General features: G+C 34.7%; 1 protein-coding gene across 1 annotated transcript in view; it reads right to left on the bottom strand.

Moving 5' to 3' along the window:
• SEMA3D (semaphorin 3D) overlaps positions 1-22,740 on the bottom strand; it is a 162,157-nt gene that overhangs the window by 58,937 nt on the left and 80,480 nt on the right. The window contains exons 6-8 of the mRNA XM_023226655.2: positions 17,315-17,408; positions 14,571-14,699; positions 3,369-3,511 (exon numbers count right to left, since the gene is read on the bottom strand). Of these exons, the coding sequence (XP_023082423.1) occupies positions 3,369-3,511; positions 14,571-14,699; positions 17,315-17,408 (366 nt within the window). The remainder of the gene's footprint in view (positions 1-3,368; positions 3,512-14,570; positions 14,700-17,314; positions 17,409-22,740) is intronic.

The following is a 22,740-nucleotide window of genomic DNA, read 5'->3' as shown; positions in this document are numbered from 1 at the left end:
TATCAACGAATTTACCACTCTAATCTCAAAAGTCATTGCTCCCCAGACACATCCTTTGAATTCCAGTTACAACAAGATTTCACTGTTCTATAAACAAAAAATAAAACCAAACCAAACCAAAAAAAAAAAAAAAAAAACTGTCACCACGCTGCCTCAAATGCCTGGCCTCCACTCGTTAGTGTTGTTCCACTTCCTCATAGAACTCAACTAAAGCACCACTTCCTTCGTTTTTGGGCTTCGCCAAATTCTTAGAGTTCTCAGCTCATAACTCTATCACATCACATTATGATTATTTGTTGATATGTCTATTGCCCCCACTATACTATAAACTTTGAAGGAAAAGGGACAGTGGTTGATTATTTACACTAATTGTCTAGTATAGTGCGTTTTGCACAGAAATTATTTTATATTTTGTTGCTGTTGTTGAAAAATGAGATGATAAAATAATGAACAAAAGAGTTATAAAATTGAGAAGATTTACCCTTGTTCTGCGAATAATCCTTTACCCATTTTTATATAATGTTTCTCTATTGCCAAAGCCTTTTCCCCACCAATCAGAGTTTACTACTTAGTCTAATAATAATATCTTTGACAGGTCAATAAAACGAGTTTTACAAGTCAATAAAACAATTGTTTTTCAGTTAGTAGCTGAAGATGAAGGGAGCTCTTAAATTGTCAGCAGTTCTTTACTGTGCTAACGTATTCAATGAAACATGAAAACAAATGAACAACTATAACAGCAAGAACAACAAAACCTGAGTATTTCCAAATATGTTCTGTGGGAATATGCTGATGGAACACATAGAATAAAGGACTCTCATGTTACTAAAAAATCTTTATAAATTCAGTGAAGCATACAGAGTTTACTCTTAGTTTCCTCTAACGTGATTTGTTGCTTCTTAGATCTTTACTTGTATCTATTGAACTCAATTTTGTTTCACAGCATAGAGGTGCATTCTGTTATTATTTGTCAAAAGAAAAAACAATATTATAATGACATTGGGGGGAAGAAACAACAGAAAAGAATAAGTTTCAAATAATGTCAAAATAATCTTTTTTATGTGAAAATAACATACCACAGCAACAATGATGCTGAGGTCTTTTTAAACTATTGCTAAAGTTGTTATGGTTTTGTAGGACATCTTGTCATATTTTAAATAAAGATTTTCAGTCATTTCTCATGTTGTCAGTGAAATCTCCACTTGAAAGTGTTCACTTTTTGACACAATTTCATCTTAGATTATTAAGTTAGAAACATGGGCAGCATGTGATGCAACTAAGAAACTGCAAGGAAAGCATTTAGAAGCAAAACATTGTAGACATTTGACAAATGGATTATATGTACAGGGAGAAATTCTGAAGACGTGCTCATTTAAAAGAGTGATTGAGTAGAGATACACTAATTAATGAAGAACCTCTATTTTTTTAAAAGTAAATTCATCCATTATATATTCTTTTTGGGTCTCACAATTTGTTAGCTTTTTAACCAAGAACAATAGCATGACAGAATCTTGCTGTGTGGCCTCAGAGGTTTTGTGTGTGTGTGTGTGATGGGAAAACTCATTTACGACAATTTTCTCTGCCTTTCCAGTTCTCTAGGTGTTTTTTCATAATATAAATAAAATATTACATGTTGATGTTTAGAGAATAGGTTATAATTTTAATATAAGAATTTATACATGGGGCAACTACATTTTTCTTTAATACATTTCTCCACCTCTGAGATTAACTTTCAGTATATTTATACTAGGGTAAGACATTACTTTGTTATAAATACATTTCTGTTAAATGGATTATATTTATCAAGAAATAAGTATTGAACTGGTGCACAAAATATATACTTACTTGCTATGTATGTTCATCAGAAAGTGACTCTTGAAATTCATTTAATTGATTGTAAATCCCTTATTCTTTATTTAACAGAGCTCATTTATACAAATAATGTCAACCCACAACACAGCTTTTTAGGATCAGGATACTGTTGCTGTAAGGCATGCTTCAATACACTAACACACTAGGACTACTCCAAACAACAGGCATTCATCTCTAGGCAAGAGGCTTCAAGAGAAATTACTGTGAATTCTTAGAGTCTGAAAGAATGAGAATGCTTTTTAGAGAATCTGTACCCTGGGGGTGAGGGGATCAGTGGGAGACAGCATTATTGGCTAGGACACTGGGTAAAGAATGATCTGGGCTCACAAGTTGGCCTCATTCAAAAGCCATGTTTTCATTAGCACTTTTAAGTGCAATGATGGTTTGTATTTCTGTCCCCGAAAGTGTTCAGAAGCCTGAGGGTACAGATTGAAACAAAAACGTGATAGGTTCAGATGGAAGAAAATGAAAAGTTTGTACAAGGCCAAATAAAGCTTCCCGCTGAGAGTATTCATTAACAGCTCTTCCCCTTAATAACTGAGTTCATGCTAAAGGTGTATATTTAAGAAAAGTTATTTCAGTGGAGACAAATCTAAGCAGAAAAATAATATACTGAAGTCAAAGTATGATTATAGTAGCATTATTATTCCATAAAGCTTGTATTCAATCAAAAATAGAAGCTTCTCAGAGTATCTGTGCTTATCTATAATTTACATAAAATAGCAAGATTAAAAACTCATTGCAGTTTTCTTCAAAATAAATATTTTTCCTTGAGCTTATTTGTTTTTTCCTCTTTGCCTCAGTTTCTCTCAGAACCTAATCTAGATTACAGGTCTAGAAAATATTTAATAGAGTAATAATATAACAAAATTTCAGCTTATTTGATACATGTAATGATACATAATTTTACATGTGTGATGTGCATGATGATAAAAATATAGAATATACATCTGATGATACTTAAATTACTCTAGGGATTACATTAAGTTACTTTCATTTGGATTATTTAACATTATATAAAAAAATTTTAAGCTCCAGGGATCAGGACAATGCAATGATGTTACTGGGAATAGCAATCACTGGCAAAGGAATAGCCCTTCAATAAAAGAAATAAGCTGCCAAAGATGTGTAACTCACACCAGGGCAACAGTTCAGGCACTGTTGGAAAACAAACTGTAATGTTTGAAAAATGTGAATTCTTTTCTTTTTCTTTCTTTTCTTTTCTTTTTTAACATTTGGATCTCAAAAATTACACATCTAGGGTAGTATGAATCATACCATTTATGAATAATGGGCATTAACTTTGACTTAAACCTTGCATGTTGTTTTCATATATATATGCTTTAAGTAATATATTATGTATATATACTATGTATATATGTTATGCATATATGCAGGTATATATGTATGTAATATATTATGTATATATGTATGTATATACACACATACATATACATATATATATGCTTTCAGTAAAACATATAAATATATCTTGCCTTACAAACTCTTCCAACTCGAGAAAGAATGGTTTTATCGGAGGTACTGCCTTCTTGAGATGATTCACGAAAGAAGAAATATATTTTATCGTCATCTGGATTGTAGGTGTCTGGTATGGGGAAAGTTCCAATAAATTTGGCTCCTGTTTGAAAGAAAAGAAGCTATAAATTAAGATGCTGAAACAATCCAGTCATCATAGGATGGTGATATTTCCATGTAAAAGCAATTAGCAGTAGGATTTTAAAAAAATGAACTATGGGCAGGATGTGGAAAATGAGATGTTGTATATAAATGAACATGACACAATGTATAAATATGTATCAGCATAGAGGTACTGAACAAGTTCTCCAGGAATTCCAGAGAACAGGTGAGAACATGACTAGATTAAATTACTTGTAGGTCTTTTCAGATATGGAGATACTATGATTTTATATTCTCTTTCTATATAATGAAGTTTTTAACCACCGTGTCTTTCTTTGTCTGTTTTTCATTAGGAGACTAAATTTTATTTTTAAAACTATTCTTCACAACTGAAAGCTACAACAAAGGGCAGAGGTTGCATATTTCATATTTGAGTGCTTGTAACGTTACTGTTCTCAAACATTTATTGTCTGTTCTGCTTATGAATATTTAGTTTCATGAATATTCTGGAATCATGGCTCAATTCCTCTTTTATCATTATGAGTAGAGGCAGGGTTATGTTAGCAAACATAATAAAAAGCACATTGATATTGCTGACCATGAGATTCTGAGGTCCAGGTGGAGTAGGCTCTGTTTATTTCAATTTATTTGTTCACCTACATAAGAGATTCTGTTGCTGCCCCTCTCTGCCTCTCATCCTCCTATCTTTTACTGATGGATTATAAATTACAGTTGGTAAAGGTATATACTGTTGATTTATAATCAGTTAGATAGGATGTGTCCTTTGAATTATGTCTCTATTGGTGGGGCATGATAAGATTTCTCTGAGGCAATAACTTTTTTTTTTTTTAAATCTTCTTTTCCTAACTGAGTACCCTTTCTTTCTTTCTTTTGCTGATTGCCGTGGCCAGAACTTCCAATACTATGTTGAATAGGAGTGGTGAGAGAGGGCATCCTTGTCTTATGCCGGTTTTCAAAGAGAATGCTTCCAGTCTTTGCCCATTCTGTATGATATTGGCTGTGGATTTGTCATAAATAGCTCTTATTATTTTGAGATACATTTCATCAATACCTAGTTTATTGAGAGCTTTTAGCAAGAAGGGCTGTTCCATGTCCTTTGCAGGGACATGAATGAAGCTGGAAACCATCACTCTCAGCAAACCAACACAAGAACAGAAAACCAAACGCCGCACTCTCCCACCCACAGGTGGGAGCCGAACAACGAGAACACACAGACACAGGGAGGGGAACATCACACACCAGGGCCCGTCTAGGGGTGGGGGCTAGGGGAGGGATAGCATCATGAGAAATACCCAATATAGATGATGGGTTGATGAGTGCAGCAAACCACCACGGCACGTATATACCTATGCAACAAACCTGCACGTTCTTCACATGTACCCCAGAACCCAAAATACAATAAAAAAAAATACACTCTAAGAAATCTTCTTACTTAGTGTCCGGCCACAAATAACAATCATATGATGGCCAAGGTTAGAGGGCTCAGTCTGTGGTCAGTGTTAGGGGTTCAGTCTGGAGCCAGGGTTAGCTAGGTGCCAGGGGACACATTGAATGATTAGTTCAGGTTAATCCTCTCTTAACTTTTTCTGTACCCCAGAAGGGTATTTACTTTTATGATCCACCATCTACCACATTCTACTCAGAGAACACAGCCCTGAGGGAAGGGATCCCTGAGCTGGAAGGTGGAGGGCAAAGGAAGGAGGAGGTGAAGTCAGAAGCAAGTCCAGGCTGGGGTAACACATGCAGCAGCTGCGACTGTGGGAAGCTCAAGTAACCACCATGTCTTTCATTAAAAGGCTTAGGAAATAGTAAATATCTAGCACTGATTTTGACATATTGTGATGTATTAATACTTTGATGAATTTTGTGTAATTGCCTAGCGGTATAAAAATGGAAACAACCAATAGTGTTTTGTTCAAGTTCAATATAGCAGTATAGGCTCTAGATAAACTTTCTGAGTTTATATCTTTTCTCTGCCACTTACTGGAGTGGTGACTTTTGACACATTATTTATCTTTTCAATGACTCAATTTACTCATATGTAATACAAGACTACCAATGTCATCTACCTAATAAGATAATTTATATTATTACCAAGTGAATTTATATGTGTGTATATATAGCATTCATATACATAAAGCATCTATATAAGCATTAAATTCCTTTTTATATGTGTATATATGCTATATATAGCATTTATATATAGCATTTTATATATATACCATATACATAACATTTTATATATAGCATTTATATATGCTATATACATAGCATTTATATATATAGCTTTATACAACAAACATTTAGCTTTAACACCTCCAGTATTCCCCCAAAACAATTTTTACAATACAAAAGCCAATGTTTACCAGAGTTCCATAAAATCAATAATGACTGAATAAACAGAATAAGGCTATTTATGGTATATATTAGTTAAAAGGTAAAATAAATAGCACTTCAAAAAATATCCATGCTTTTTCCTCCTGCCACCTAATTGATGTCATACTGAAATTTATATAGCATATATATATATATATGTATAGCATTTAGCATCAGGCAAAGGCTGATTATACAATAAGTGTTTAATAAATGTGATTTATTATTAATATAGTTATGAGGCTGATAAGCATTATCATTATGATGACAATACAGAGGGGTTAATAGAAAATTTAGTACATCCATGTACTTGTAAAAACAATATATCATTATTAAAAATTTACTAGATCTGTATGTACTGACCTGGAAAGATGGCCATAATATATGTACAGTGTAAAAATGTTCGCAATATGATAAACCTCTTTTCACTGTATCAGTGATAAATCTATTTGTGTTTCTAAATCCTTGTTTAAGAGGTATTGGGCATTTTAAGTCTTGGTTTTAAATAACTGTGAATTAACCAGGTAACAGATGTGTAATAGGATGATGTTAGTTCAGAAATAATTGGATTAAAGCAAAGAAGACAGACAGTATGGTTATTGAGAAATGAAGGAAAGACTTTAAGTAGGAAATGAGTGGCACTTGGAAAGAAGCACAGAGCACTGGTTTTTTAAGAAGTAGAAGCAAGAGAAAAGAGAAGCCAGAAAGGTTTAAAAGAAAAATAAATTGGCAGGATGTGAAAAAGATCAATATTGTCTTTTCTAGAGTTTTGCCTAGAGCTCTGATTGCTGTGTGCCCCATGTGTAATGAAAATCACTCTCCTGCAAATGCACAGTAATTGGCCAATATCCCAATAAAGAAAGCTTCACAGTAGCCTTTTTCAATAGACAAAAGTTAATGTTGGGGCTGGGTGTGGTGGCTCATGCTTATAATCCCAGCACTTTGGGGAGACTGAGGTGGGTGGATTACTTGAGGTCAGTAGTTTGAGACCAGCCTGGACAATATGGTGAAACCCTGTCTACTAAATATACAAAAATTAGCCGGGCATGGTTGTGCACATCTGTAATCCCAACTACTTGGGAGGCTAAGGCACGAGAATCCCTTGAACCCGGAAAGCAGAGGTTGCAGGGAGCCAGAATCACACCAAGTCACTCCAGCCTGGGTGATAGAGAGAGAGACTACGTCTCAAACAAAACAAAACAAAACAAAAAAACAACAACAACAAGTCTCAGCCTCTCTGGGTTGGCCATGTGTCTCCCATCTAATCTCTTCTTTGCTTTAATGCAAAGCTTTGAAAGGGAAAGAGAAGAGGGAAATACATTCATGAACTTTCTTCTCCTTATTCTATATTATTTTCCTGTTTTGTTTTGTTTGTTTTGTCGGTAATTTAGAACTTCAATGGACTTTTTATATTCTTGATAACCTCACTTTGGTATGGTTTTTCAAAAACATATAAAAATAAAACTTTAGAAAATCACATAAAGTATTTATTTATTTTTTTCTAACTAATCTCAAATTGGCAAGGTCAATTAACAATTCCATTCAACATCTCTCCCCACCCCCACCCGGCCCTCTCTCAAATTATTAGTAAATCACAAACATTTGGTTTTAATCACTGAGCAAAGTAAAAATCTTTTTTTTTTTAAATCTCAAACCAGGACTTCAGATTTTTTATTTAAATATGTTTTCTTTTAAAAAGCAACTCTTGGTGTGGCTCACACCTGTAATCCCAGCACTTTGGGAGGCTGAGGCCAGCAGATCGCCAGGTCAGGAGATCGAGACCATCCTGGCTAACAAGGTGTAACTCCCTCTCTACTGAAAATACAAAAAATTAGCCAGGTCTGGTGGCAGGCACCTGTAGTCCCAGCTGCTCATGAGGCTGAGGCAGGAGAATGGTGTGAACCTGGGAGGTGGAGTTTGCAGAGAGCCGAGATCACACCACTGCACTCCAGCCTAGGTGACAGAGCGAGACTCTGTCTCAAAAGAAAAAAAGAAAAAAAGAAAAAAAAAAGGAACTCTTTGTGGGATCAAATTGTTCTATAAATGTGAGATTTGGGTTTCTGAAATTTAAGAAAACAGAGAAATAATGTATTTAATTGATATATTCAAGGAACTTAGTGCAAAAAAAGAAAATTATTGAATTAATGCAAGAATTAGTAACAACTGATACTCTGTATCAAACCAAGTATAATCTGGATTAAGGAAATATTGACAAATGGTCAAGACATGGCTAAGGAGAATGCCTAGCCATGATTTTTCCCACTGACTTGAAATGATATTACAACAATGAACAGAAAAAAACAACCAACTGGGGGTTCCCACAAATACAGTCCAGGGATGAATAAGAATCTACAGAACTTTTTGAATTTACAGATGTTTAAATCCAGTGCTGCCAAACTGGATGGAATTCTCTAGCTGAACTGCCATGTGTATTTCAAACATATACAAATACAAAAATAAATAAAACCCTATGTATACATGGAATGGGAAAAAAGATACATTTAGACTCATTAACTCAAGGTCAGTAATACAATTGTATGGATGGACAGGGCGGTATGGGGAATTAATAATAAATTCTTAAGTAATATAAATGGGAAAAAATACATAAAACTGAAACTATGCAGAAATTATAGGAAATGATTGGCTTTCCTTATCTTCACAAATATGTAGGATTAAAATTGGTATTAACATTAGTAGAATTTATCGTGGCACTTACATATAATTAATATAGAAATTACACATGCAGCATGATGGCCCTTGAAATTTTAGTGTCCTGTCAAACCTACAAAATTATTAAATTGAATTTATAATTTAAAAAATAACATAATGGTGCAAAGTGTATAGAATCTCCTCTCTAGAGAGAGAAAAAAAAAATCAGAACTCAGTGATTTGAAACAGAAAAACCTAACAGTTAAAAGGGATACCAATATGAAGGAGAGAGTCGCTTATAAAGCTTTCCTCAGTCACTCAAATGGGAGAAGGGGTTCCATGAACTGATTGCTGTTCACTTGTTTTCACAGTTCAATTAAAAGAAAAAGAGCAGAATAATAAAATAGAATAGAAAGATAAAAGATGTCTAAAAGGAGTATAAATAAATATGGCAATTCATTGTCATATTGTAGAAATGCATAGGACAATCCATTTAGGATATGAAAAAAGGCATCCAAGTGTTGACAGGAATGGCTATTTGACATGGCCAATAGGTAGGCTATGACACCAGTCTACGTTTCAGAAATTTCAGTATGACATCAATGAGATGGGAGGAGGAAAGAGCATGGATAATTTTCCAAGCGATATTGATTTTACCTTTCAACTAATGTATACCATAGTCTTATTTGTTTATTCAGTCATTATTGATTTTATTGAACTCTCTTTTAAATATCGGTTCTCTTGCCAGCACTGTAAAAAATGTTTTAGAGGGGAATACTGGAGGTGTTAAAGCTAAATGATTATTGTATAAAGAAATTTAATTATAAGAAAAAGAGTTAGTATCAAATAGTGCTTTATTCTGTAATTTAAACAGGAAGCATACTTGAGAGTTAAAAATAAATACAAGTTGCAAGAACAGAATTTCTTTCTTGTAGATTCTGTTAAGATCCAGTCTTAGAACTCTGATGTTAGTATTTTATGACAGAAGCTCTTCCTGATTTGTTGCCAAATTTGGGTAAAAAGAGGTATCATTTAATCAGTACATACTTGATGAATTCAACAATTTAAAATTATACCATTAGGCACCTGGGCTTTATTATAGCACATTTTCTCCATTTGGCATTTAAGTACATGCCCCAAAAGGAATGCAGTTTGAAATCGTGCATTTTCAGATGAACTTCTAGCATGACACCAAGAGGCAATGCCAAAAGAAAATTGCATAAACTCATGTGGCCTGCAGCACACACTACTTCCCTTCCTCCCTATAAACCTCTTTTCACCCAGATGAGCACACTAGCATTATTTAACAGACAGTGAGTTCCTAACTTCCTTTTACTACTTCTTATAGTCTCATTTTCCTATTACTATTTTTTAATGTTCTCCTTTCATGTGGAAGGAGAGTTTACAGACAACAGATCACCCCAAGAGAAACTTCAGATGAAAACTGTCTCCATATGTTAAAAATGAAAATTTAAAACAAAAGTTCTCATCTATTCCAAGAAAGAAAACAAAAACATCTGCTTGCATCTGAGGCGTTATTGCTTGCTTTCATCTTCCAAGTGGTCACACTTCTTAGTTTTATCCTAAAATTGTAACAAAAGCTCAACTGCATTTGAGTAAACACCCTAGTCTGCATCTATATTCCTGTTTCCTACATGTTTTAAGATTAAGTTGATAAATCAAAGTGTGGAACCATCAGTCTTCATTAAGAAATGCCCATAAAAGTACTGTAAAAAACACTTTTTACAACTTCAAATGAAAACTGCCTCAAAGATGAAAAAATTTCATCTTTGCCATTTTGTATACTCCTCGTAAGGTATTTGCTAGATGGATTAGTATCTTAAGGAAGGAATCAGGATTCCTACTTCTTAAATCTTGAAACTGGATTAAAGAGTCCTAGAATAATTCTGAGAAGGATCCTTGTACTGTTAAGTGGTTAGCTGATCTCACTCTGGTTAATGCCAAGTGGGGCACAGAACACAATATGGCATGCACACATGTATCAAGAATTTTAAACTCCCTAAATGCTTCAGTGATAAAAATGGATTTATAAAAGATTCATGTAGCATCGTATTAAAAATTGTAATTCTTTAGAAACTGCATCTTACCAGTTAAATATTCAGTTGTCGCACTTCATCTGTATTCTCTCCCCTCTCACTCCTGACTCCAGACAGATGACCCCATTGACTTTGGACCATAGGCTGACTGTATCTGGAAAATGGCCATTTCTCATAAAGGACAGAAATGTCCTCTTAGCAAGCCAATATTTTGTCTGAGTCCATCAGATCCCTCTTCATTATAAGAATATCATCATTTCGATAATTTCTCCCCTTACTCTGCCCTAGTTTCTGTGGACTGGGAAACTCCTGAATGACTGAGTCTCCTGAAGCATTGTGCTCTTCTAGCTCTGGCCTGCCTTTCCCTTAGCAAACATCTGACTGGCTGCTTGCACTTTCCCTGCTTTCCCTGGCTCCAGCCAGACTGCCTAGGTCTCCCTCATTGCTTGCTGAACTCCATTTTCTCTATCTGTCCTAATTCCTGCTACCAGACCCACATCCTTGGTTTGCTATTGCCCCACATGGCATGTACATATGGCCCAGTTTGTAGTGAGGCTTTAAAGAGCAGGGGATATGCCATCAAAAGAGTGGATTTTGAGCTGATGAACTGTATCATACAACGGAAATAATATAATGTAGGGGGCTAGATACACATATTCGGGCTTCAGTCTCACCTCTACTTGCTGTTTAACTATGAACTATTATCTGACATCTAATATATAACCAAATGTAAAGTGCAAATAGTAATTCTCTCAGGATTATAACAGTCAAGTAAAATAGCACTTTAAAAGTGCCAAAGATAGGACTAGCATGGATATTATATAAAATAAATTTGAATGGGAAGAGATGAGAGATGGGGAGAGCAGTTAGTAAACAATAAAATGGTGGCAATAAACCAGAGATGAAGTAATGAAGCCCTATAGGAAAATGGTAACCGTAGAAAGAACAAGGTCAGCAGATATTTTCAAGGAAGTAAAAGCTCTTAGCGATAGATTAGATAAAGGAGAGGAAGAAGAGGAAGGAATCAAAGATAACTCCAAGGTAACTGGGTGGATGAAGTTAAGAAAGTTAAAATAGATAAAAATTAGGAAATGGATATTGGAGGACAGATTTGAAAGAAGAAACAGGATCTATAACATTCACAAGATTTTAGACTTTAGATCCAATTAAAACAAAGGGTCATTAAACCACTTGTAAAAACCTTAAAGCAATTTAACAGCACAGTCAAAACTAAGGCTTACATATCTTGATTTTTCTATAAAACAATAATCTTTTTTCTTTTAATCTAGAATGAAAATGGAAGTCATCCAAATAAATTATTTTTAAGGCCACTTAGTTACAGGAAAAGGTTGGAAATACAATTTTAGGAAACACTGGAACACAGGAAACAGTGGAAACTATTCGGATGGATGAGCTCACAGAATTATGAGGTGTAGAGGGAGAGAATGAAAAGGTGGTCAATAATACAAAATGCTAAAGAGATGGTGGAGACTCACACGGCATTCAGGTTTTAGCCCCACTTCTACCTCCCACTGCTACCTTCAGGAATAATAATGATCATGATGATATTGACATTAATTCAGCTCTTAAAATTATCTTCTAATAGACTTCCCGATATGATTTAATTTAATCCTTATAACGCCCTGTAAATAGATTCTATTGTTAATAGATTCCATATATACAAACAAATAATTTGAATGGACATTAAAGTTTGATCAAAGTCACCACTCAGGAATTAAGCACAAATAAATAGTTCCACAGAAACAAAGCTATAATTTTGGTCTAAACTGGGACACTTTTAAGAGTAAAAGAACAGAAGCAAACTGAAAATGTCCTGGGCAAAGTAGGTCATATGATCACCCTGGCTTTTAACTGCTAAGCGGTCTGCCTTGAATCTCCTAGGATCATAAAAGTCAGTTTTTCTGCATCATAATTATTTACTTGAATTCGGTCAATTGAGACTTCCTCTACCATTTGCCTTTTCTCCTACCTTCAATTTCCTCCATTCTACTGGCTTCTTTAATTGCAAATTTTCCCAGCATCCAAATCTCTTGAGCCCTGCCTCATGTCCTTGGATTCTTCTATTTACAAGCCAGTATATTCTCTTTCAAATATTCTTTGCAGTATATTCTCATGCCCATCCCCACTTCCACTACCTTTGTTGCTGTCCCTTTCTCATTTCCCTATTTTCATGCAATAGCCTCTTGTCTCTCTGTCCTCGTCCTTCTTTAGTCTTCCATTCATACTATTAAAAAACATGCTATTGTTTTTGTAAGTTACCTTTAGAAAAACAAAGTTCTGACTCCTTGATTAAAAAGTAAGCCATCATGGTTTCAAAATAATATTTACAGCTTTGTAGCCTTGTCTCCCACTCTCGCTTTATGCTTCAGGCTGAGCAAGGCATTCATCATCTGTGAGGTCAGTGACCCTCCCCTATCTATCTATGCAGGCCACAGGGGTAGAGTAGCACCCAGTAGGCAATAGGGTCTCAGAAGTTATTTATTAAGGAAATTGTTAAACCAATTCAAAGGCTTCCTAATCTCTAATCTTCTTCATACAGCACTAAAAATAGCATATCTAGGCAAATAATAGTTGAATGCCTATTTCCTACATTTATTGTATTGACAATGTTGCTGACTTATTAATGAATATGTTACAGTAATGGAAAAAATACTATTGTTTTTTAGAGGAGGAAAAACGTGGTACTTGTCATTCCAAGACAGAGATACAATCTTATACTTCATTTTAAGCCATAAAATATCTTTTTACTCAAATAGGTATCTAAGCTATTCTATAGGTGACATCTAAGAACTTACTTTCAAACCAAATAATTTCACAAATATCTGACAATGCACAAAAAGATAGCTTTGCTTTTCATGTGTGTTAAGAAATTAATGGGTAATCACATAGTCCTGGATATTCTATATTTGTTTTCCCTTTTAAGACTACCTATTAAGGGTACTTTTTTGGCTGATGAGAAACACATTGTTGTATAAACAAATAGATCTGGAGTTTTTGACTAAAGAAATGTTTTCAAAGTGTTTTTCCTTTTGTTTATGTTGTCACTGCTTAAAAGGCACTGAGAGATAGAGAGATAGCCCCTAGGAAATCTCTACGCTGGCCTCCTTCACTAAGGTCCAATATTTGTTATGGGAATGAAAAATGCCTGCCTGCTTAAATTACAGTATTAAGTCATTCTGCCACGCAGTGGAATAAAGTCATATATTAGAGAATCATGATAAAATTTGATCTGTTGTAAGGCGGTAGTGGGGAGTGGGGTGGAGTTGGATGCCTTGTAGTGTTCCTTGGATTAATTAAATAAATTCACTTATAAGATTCTTATGTTTTTAAAAAATGTTAAACTCAAAATATTGTATGATTCTTAAATAAAATGGTAGTCAGACAAAATTATGTCAGTATTAATATGCTTAAAATTTTGAAGAGAAGTGTCTTAACCCAAATGTATATTATTTTTAAGCAACAGAAGTTACCATTATAATCTAACCCCAGTTCATTGGGCTAACAGACAGTGCATGCCTTGGTCTTTACAAAGACTGCAAGAGTAAGATTGCCTGCTTGAATTCTCACTCTGCGTCTGATAAGTTATAACACCTTGACCAAATTACTTCTCCGTACTTCAGTATTTTTATAGCATAATAGTTTATGCATATTAAAGAATAAAATAATGATACATCCCAGATGTCATTGTAAATATGTAAAATATTAATTAGAGCATAGAAGAGTGTTGAGGAATAGCACACACTCAATAAATATTATGTATCACTATATAAACAAAAGGGGTTGGAGATTTTCTTAGTGAGGAATTATTTCAAATGTATTTTATAATGTTGAGCTAAATCAATTATTCCAAAATACATTTGAATGAATAATAATGCACTTCTTATCTATTTTAAACCAAAGGCAAGACAATCAAAAGTGAACAACAAAAAAGTAACTAACCATTGAGCCAGTAGTGCTCTGAAATGTCCGTTCTGATGTAGTGGTGGTCATGAGTAGGCCCAAGGGATCGGGTGAATGCAGTATCTTTGCCAAGGAAATCGGAAGCTGTTCCAGAGTAGAGGTACTCATCTGAGAGGGAGAAAAAAGTACACAGAGCTTTTAAGAGTACGGCAGTAGATGCTATTTAACATATACAAATTTTACAGCATGACACCAAAGATGTTTGTTGCTTAATATCAGAATGTATTGTTTCATAAACTTCACATTCAGATTTTGAAAATTTATCTCAGTTGAAGAAAGGATAACTCAATTTACTTTGGTAAGCTGATGCTGAATACTTGAATATAAAACAGGCCAAATTCTTCTGAATTAATAATTGCACATGCATCAGCTTCCCTTTTCAATAAATAATAATAAGCAATTCCTCTTTCTCCTCTCCCCACAAATAATTCAAATAAATATCATAATTAAGAGTTCCTCTTTAGAATAAGACACAAAAAATATGAAAAGCTAAATGCCATAATGAGGAATGGATTGTGTAATTAGTATTTATTTAACTGACACAACCTCAATGACCACAAATTTTCTTTGCCTAACCTCTGCTGAAAGGGAGCTTTCAGCACTAAAGTCATTCTTGGTAATTATAACATGTTGCATTCTTTGTAGCTAATCATGTCTCTAATAGTTCTGATAAACAGGAATTCTTGAAAGGGGAAAGATGTTGTCATTACTGCATACCAAACTTCTTTGTTCTGTTATTTGTGTAAAATGCATGTTCTGTTTCACCAGAGACAGAAAGAAAGAAAAGAGAGAAGGGGAATGTCAAGGAGAAAAAGAGACACAAAGGAGAGAAGAACGAAGAAGAAAGGAGAAGGAAAAGGAGGAGGAGAGAAGGGATGGTGAGAAGGAGGAAGAAGGGAAGTACGAGGAAGAGGGGGAAAAGCGGAGGCAGGAGAAGGGGAGGACAAAGAGAAGAGAGAAAAGGCAGGTTAGAGAGAGGAAGAAGATGGAAGGAAGGGGAGTGAGAAAAATATAAGGGAAGGAGAAGAAGGGAGTAGGGATCCATGTTCCCTAATGTTAGTCAGGGTGTTGGGTAGGGGTGGGGTGGAGTGGCAGGAAGAAGGCTGTCCCTGCAGGAGAATATGGTGTCTCTTTGAGAGGTAAACCTTTACTATTTCAAGAAACTTGTTAGTCAACCACTTGGCTTTACATTTAATACCACAATGTAAAAAATGGCTAATCCCTACAAAGCATTTAGATTTTATGAATGCCTAAATATGAGAACAAATACATTGTGTTGTCACTGAAATTTATTTTTGCTCAGAAACATATCTTTAAAATTCTGCCTTGTATAAGAAGGCATGAAGATACCTTCTATAGCCCCTGTTTATATCCATCTAAATAAGATTTCAGTGAACGATCAGAGGTAATTCAACCTTAAGAATGAGATAGCTAACTTCTAAAGAAACACACACACAAAGAGAGAGAGAGAGAGAGAGAGAGAACTCCAGCTATGTAAAGTAGACATAGATTAGGTACTGCTTCCATCGTCTTACAGTATTTCCCTACGATGTATCAGGTAAATGGCAATAATTCATTGTGGGCATATTTTTTAAAAAGAATAAAATAATAATAACAAAGACATTATTAAAATGTTTGGTAAACGAAGCGAACTGTCACTTTGAAAACTATAAAATTGCAAGTATTTGAATGTTTTGTTAGGAAAAATATATTTCAACATAAAAATTAGATCTGAATATCCAGGCTTTCAAACTTCTTTCTTGTACCTAAAATTACTTGGAGATTCATAAGGGGTGTAACAACTGCCAACAATCTATTGTTTTGTTTTGCTTTTTATTAAGAGTGTGCCAACTCCACTTCACAAATCAGAATCACAAACCATGTATCTCATTTTCTGAGAATAATGCCTGACCATTAGTCACATAATTTTCAAAAAACACAAATACACACATGTTGTCACTTCAAAGCAAAATCACTAGTTTTCACTAAGTGAAAATTAAAATGTCATGGTGCTTCACTCTTATCGTCTGTTCAAACATTTGACAGACAAGTTAAATAGAAAGAGACTAAAGTCATGAACCAAACCAAGACAAAAGGAGTCCTTATAATGGTTGAAATTCAGAAGTCTTGTCGACATTCCTTGGAACAGACTTCAGACCACACAGCACTGCTTCTTTGAACAAGATAGCTATCTCATAAGAGAATTTAAGATGTATACAAAGTGAGAGAAGACTAGCTACGCTAGCAGAAATTTCAGTTTCCACTGATATAATCAGGTTATAGTGAAATTGCAAAGGAAGATGTTATAACATTCTATTATCTGTATTCTACAGCTTGATTAATTTGATTTAATTTACCCACATAGGGAATTGCTAAATTTAATTTCCATACTAAGTCAGATAGGGAGATATTACAACATAAGAAAATCCCCAGACATCTAAATATAAAATATAGAACACATAATTATGTGTTCTTTTACATTATAAAAATTCAATCAGAAGTTCATTTAAAAAGTAACTGTGCAGACACCATGGATTGCTGTGGCCTTCCTTTACTGAGAAGAATGCTTAGTACAGACAAATCTGGCACTAAAATAATGGAAACAAATTGCTGGTGGAAGATTAGTCAAAAATTACTTTAACTCAATAGGAAAATGTGGTTCAGTCAACAAATAACTCTTAGAAAACCATTTAAGGATAAGAACTGCCTGTTATTGATCTTACCTGTCATTACTGAAGCAAAAGGCTGCTGAGGATCGAAAGGACATTTCAGTCTGCCAGACTCCAAATTATGTGTGTCTAGTTTGAATATAACATCCTGTTATGAGAAATATTAATATCAGTGAACTTTTTAAAAATATTACAAACAGTAAGAATGTGGGAGATACCAACTGAATTCCAACTCATGAATTTGATAAAACTAATTGAGTATACAGCATGTGCATCAGGCTGGACTCCTTAACTTTTTAGCAAACATATCTGGCAAGACTTAATAACCATGTTTTGGTCTCCCTTTGCCCAAAGTGGCAATGATAATACTGAGTGAGTTTTTCAAATGGAAGTAGTAATGTACTCATCAGTACATTTAGTCTTCACCATTATCAATATCAAAATCACCACTAAGAACACACATTTCTTGAGCTTCATGACTAACTTATTAAGCCTAACAAAACCAGCTTCATCTTTTAAGAAATAGATTTGCTATAATAATCATACTTTCAGGATAATGATTATGATTTATATAACTAAGCATCTTCAACTATGTCAAATGACTTAAACCTTGTAATAGTTTTTAAAATTATAGTAATATAAAAGTGTTCTAAGGCAGACAGTTCATTTTCAAGTTGTTGATACATCTGGGTAAAAAAAAAATGTTGTAGTATTTCACTATTACGAAAACACGGTACACATTAAACCACATAGTTACTTTGGCTGAAACATCTATTTTTATAATAGCGGCCACAGACAGAATGACATTGGCAGACTTTTAGTATTTGGGAAAATAAATAACATCTTAAGTTGAACTTTCCAAGAAAAAATATGAATGTATAATGAATATGGCCCCATGAGATTGAGTGTTTCATAACAATGACAGCACTACCATCCAGCAGAAAGGATGATGACTCACTCTGTGCATGCACTAGTTACAGAAATCCTGCACTTCAGACATTCTGTCTAGGTGACGTATCTATTAGGTTATATCAGAGCACACATGTAATAAAAAAGGACCATTCAGTGCAACTTATGTAGAACACAAGCAACAAAGCAAAAGAGACAGAGAAAATTATGTGTTATGTTGCACTTCAGATCTTTGTTTTTCTTTTGAACAAGACCAATAGTAACTATTGCCTAATTAAAAAAATATACTAAATACTAATAGCAATTTAAATAGCCTGGTTAACAATTTATGGATCATAATTTTAAGTAAACACTTTAATACAAATAATAATGGTACTTAAATAGGTACTAATCTAATGCCAGCAACTTTATGCCCTTTATCTCATTGAATTCTCACCACCAGCCTAATAATGTAGCTGGTAATACTTTAATAATTCCAGACTTGCAAATATCGCATTGAGGATAGAAAGGGTTACTGATCTTATTCTCTCACATAGCTAGTAAGAGGCAAAGCGGAGGTTGAATTAATGACTGTCTCCAAAATTTATCCTCTTAACTAATCTAGTCTCAGAATTTCAAACACATAAATTTAAAAATGTGTTGAAGTTAATTTGTAGACTCACTGTGACCACAATGTGATCAAATCCAAGTATGTTTTGTTAGCATAGGCCAACTAATGAAAAGTTGTAATAGTGGAACTGAGCTATGAAAAAAAGTTTAGTGAGAACACATTTAGGGCATGCTTCCCAACTGCGGATGGGGTCAGAGATATGCCAGGGGAAAACAACTGTATATGGTGACTCAGAAGCATATTTAAATATCATTAAGGGTACATTATTCTCCACAGATAAAATAGATTTATTGACTCAAAAGTCTGTAATGGGATATTGTAAAGAGAATAGTGAACTGAATCCTGATGCCCCAGAAAATTATAGTAAAAAGCTGAAAAAAAAAGGAAGGGAGGCGGGGGAGGGAGGAACAGAGGGAAAGAGGAAGGAAGGAAGTATTAAAGAAAAAAAAAATACCTGGGAAAATGTAACAGTGGATCCAAGGTACTAGATAAACTCTTACAATTGTATAGACTTCTGTTTTTGAATACAATATTTGATTAAATGATCCATGGAAGCCCATTATATTGATATTTGTGGAAGCTGAGGACAATATCTACTGGAAATAGAAGATAGCAAGAAAGCAAGTTTCCTTGAGCCAGTCAAGGACACATACAAGAAAACAATATAAAAAAAATGGATGATTCCATGTGCTTCCTGAAATAAGCTGACTGAATTAATGGCACTCTATATTTTGAGACTTCAACTTTATAAGATTGCTTCTATGAAGTTCCTTATTCTTGATTGATTATGCAAAAAGCACCTGTCTGAGCTACACAGGTGGAAATATGGGCAGAGAAGTAAAGATGATACAAGTAGGTAGGAATGATAGTAAGAAAACATTTAATGATCACAACAGCTAAGCAACATTATTGTCAATATCACGGCAATTTAAAGATAAGATCTGCAACAGCAGAGGGGAGGTCCCAGAGGAAACGATACCAAGCCAAGTATTAAACAGCTTTCAAGGTTTCCCAGCACTGTGGGATACAAATATTATTTTATAGAAATATGTAAAATATACATATTGTGTATATCCATGCCTCTTTAGCTTTCTGTGTTTCTCTTATCTAGAAATGAATGAATGTTAAGTGACTAGAATGAAGCAAGTGCTATGCCAAATAGTATGTAATCATTTTCTCATTTTTATTCTGAAAATAATTCTGTGAAATAGTTACTATTATCATTATTTTACTGAATAAGCAGAAGCATAGAAAGTTTATAGAGTATGCACACAGCAATGGAGTTAGTAAATGACTGGAACCATATTTCAAACTCTGGCCATCTGTCCTCAACTTACTATTAGAAGTTGTTGACAGCAGCACTGACTTCCTTCCTAAATTCCAGCTCCAGTTGGCCACTTGGCATGACCTATTGAACATGCCTCAAACGCAAAATGTGCAAAACTAACTCACCATATTTCCCTCAAACTTGCTACTACTCTCACCTCAATAAATAACACCACTCTTCAACTCACTGGCAAAGTCAGAAATCTGGGATTCATCTTAGCTTTTCCCTGTTTCTTCCCATTGCCCCAGCCACACTGCGTAGCAGTCCCTGAAGTATACCTTCTTCTGCTCCTTTGGTGTATTGCTGTTCCCTCTTCCCAGCTACCTTACGAGGGGCCTTATTTATTTGAAAATGGAAGGTCCTTCAAAACTCCCTCTAGAAGTACAATGATTTCTTGGGACTAATGATTCATTTAAAAAGTTAATAATTTTCAAGCAGGGCTGCCATACAATTACCTGTACACCAGACCAGCTGAAAACTCAAGGTTCAATGCCCCTGTTTACTCATAATTCTCTTATTCATGAAACTTGTAAGTTTGACTACCCCAGAGCTTCTTGACAGTCCCAAGCTGCTAATTAGCTACTAATTAGCTCCATCTAAAATCTAAATTCCCTTTCAGCACTTGTGACTTTTTTTTTTGTTTTTTTGGAGACAAGAGACTTGCTCTGTCACCCAGGCTGGAGTGCAGTGGTGCAATCTTGGCTCACTGCAACCTCTGCCTCCCGAGTTCAAACAATTTTCTTGCCTCAGCCTTTAGAGTAGCTGGGATTACAGGCACGTACCACCACGCTCGGCTACATTTGTATTATTAGTAGAGATGGGGTTTCACCTTGTTGGCCAGGCTGGTCTCGAACTCCTCACCTCTGGTGATCTGCCTACCTCGGCCTCCCAAAGTGTGAGCCACTGTGTCCGGCCAGCATTTGTGACTTTTAAGAAGCTATGGAACACTATTTGCCCCCCTCAGCAGGTTGTGAGTTTGGCCTTTATCCTTAGGCCTCAAAACACATTCAAGCTGTGGGGCTATATCACATAATTATACCCTATGCTACGAGCTAACATTATATATTACCCTGCATCAGAGCTAGACAAGAGACCATTACACCACTAACAAAGAATGATGGATTCAAGTTTCCTAGTCTCTTAGTGGTTCAGAAATTTAACTGTCAGGGTTGCTTTATTTTCAAACAGTTGAGTCTGGGCTGGTTAGACAAGTTGGTTAGAAAGCAAAATCTATCCATCTACAGTTGTGGGTTTGATTTCTGTGTGAATCAGTTAAGTCAATGTAAAGAAACCTTTTCCATAAGCCCAGACTTTACTTTCAAAAACACAGCCAATTATCCTGCAAATATGTGTGGTTACTCACAAAAAGTACAGTCATGCATCACTTAAAGACAGGGTATGTTCTGAGAAGTACATCGTTATGCAATGTCATCGTTGTGTGAACACCACAGAGTGCACTTACACAAACCTAGATAGTATAGCCTACTGCACACCTAGGCTATATGCTATAGCCTATGGCTCCTAGATTACAAACATGTACAGCTTGTTACTGTTGAATACTACAGGCAACCATAAGACAATGGTAAGCATTTGTGTATCTAAATATATGTAAACATAGAAAAGATACAGTAGAAATAGGGTAATATAATCTCATGGGGCTACTGTATTATATGCAGCCTGTTGCTGATGGAAACTTTGTTATGATGCACATGACTGTACTTACATAAACATGAGGATGACATTGCACATCACCAAGAAACAACTGGGAGCACTTATCCTAAAGCTCAGTTGCTCATGCTTGCTCTAGAGTTACACTGCCTTGATTCAATTTGTTGCAAGACCATTTATTAGTTGGGTGATTTAGCACATTATTTATTCCATTGAGACTTAATTTTTACTAACCTGTAAATTGGTAATTATAATAACACTGGCTTTATTAAGAGTGTTGTGAAATTCGAAAGCAATAATCCATGTAAGGTGGATTGCATGAAGTCCATAACACAAGGACAGTAAACTAAATTATTGGTAAATAATTTAGTTGCAAAAATGTGCATGTTTCTCACTTATTAAAGTGCTAATTGATATCTGGAATACATTGCTCCTAATTAATACATCCTTTATTTCCATTATGCCAATTTGGTCCAGCTGAAACAATAAATTCATTGTGCCAATGACTATAAAATTTTAGCAAAATTATTAAAATATTCTTTACTTAGTGTCCACTATTATACATAACAGGTCAACTTTATTAGATGGGAAAATGAAATTATTTATATAATGCAATTCTACTACAAGATCTTATGGAAAATGAATTTTTACCAATGACAACATTCTGTATATATCTAGTTAAAAAGGAAAGTCGAGAGAAAATAAAGACATACGTGGAGCCCATAAAAAACAAATGCTTTTAACATTTTACACTATTAATTTTGATCATCCTGCTAAAAACCACTTTTAATAGAAAAACATTTTTATTAGGTAGATCAAGTATATGGTGAAAATGACAGTCCCTGGAATGGCTAAGAACATGAGTTACTATATTATTCATAAACTATTCGTTTTTTGTTTTGTTTTGTTTTAAAACAGGATCTTACTATGCTGCTTAGGATGGATTTGAATTCCTTGGCTCAAGGG

The sequence above is a fragment of the Piliocolobus tephrosceles genome, chromosome 8, assembly GCF_002776525.5.
Source record: "Piliocolobus tephrosceles isolate RC106 chromosome 8, ASM277652v3, whole genome shotgun sequence".
Lineage (NCBI taxonomy): Eukaryota > Metazoa > Chordata > Mammalia > Primates > Cercopithecidae > Piliocolobus > Piliocolobus tephrosceles.
This window is presented reverse-complemented; position numbering and strand designations above follow the sequence as displayed.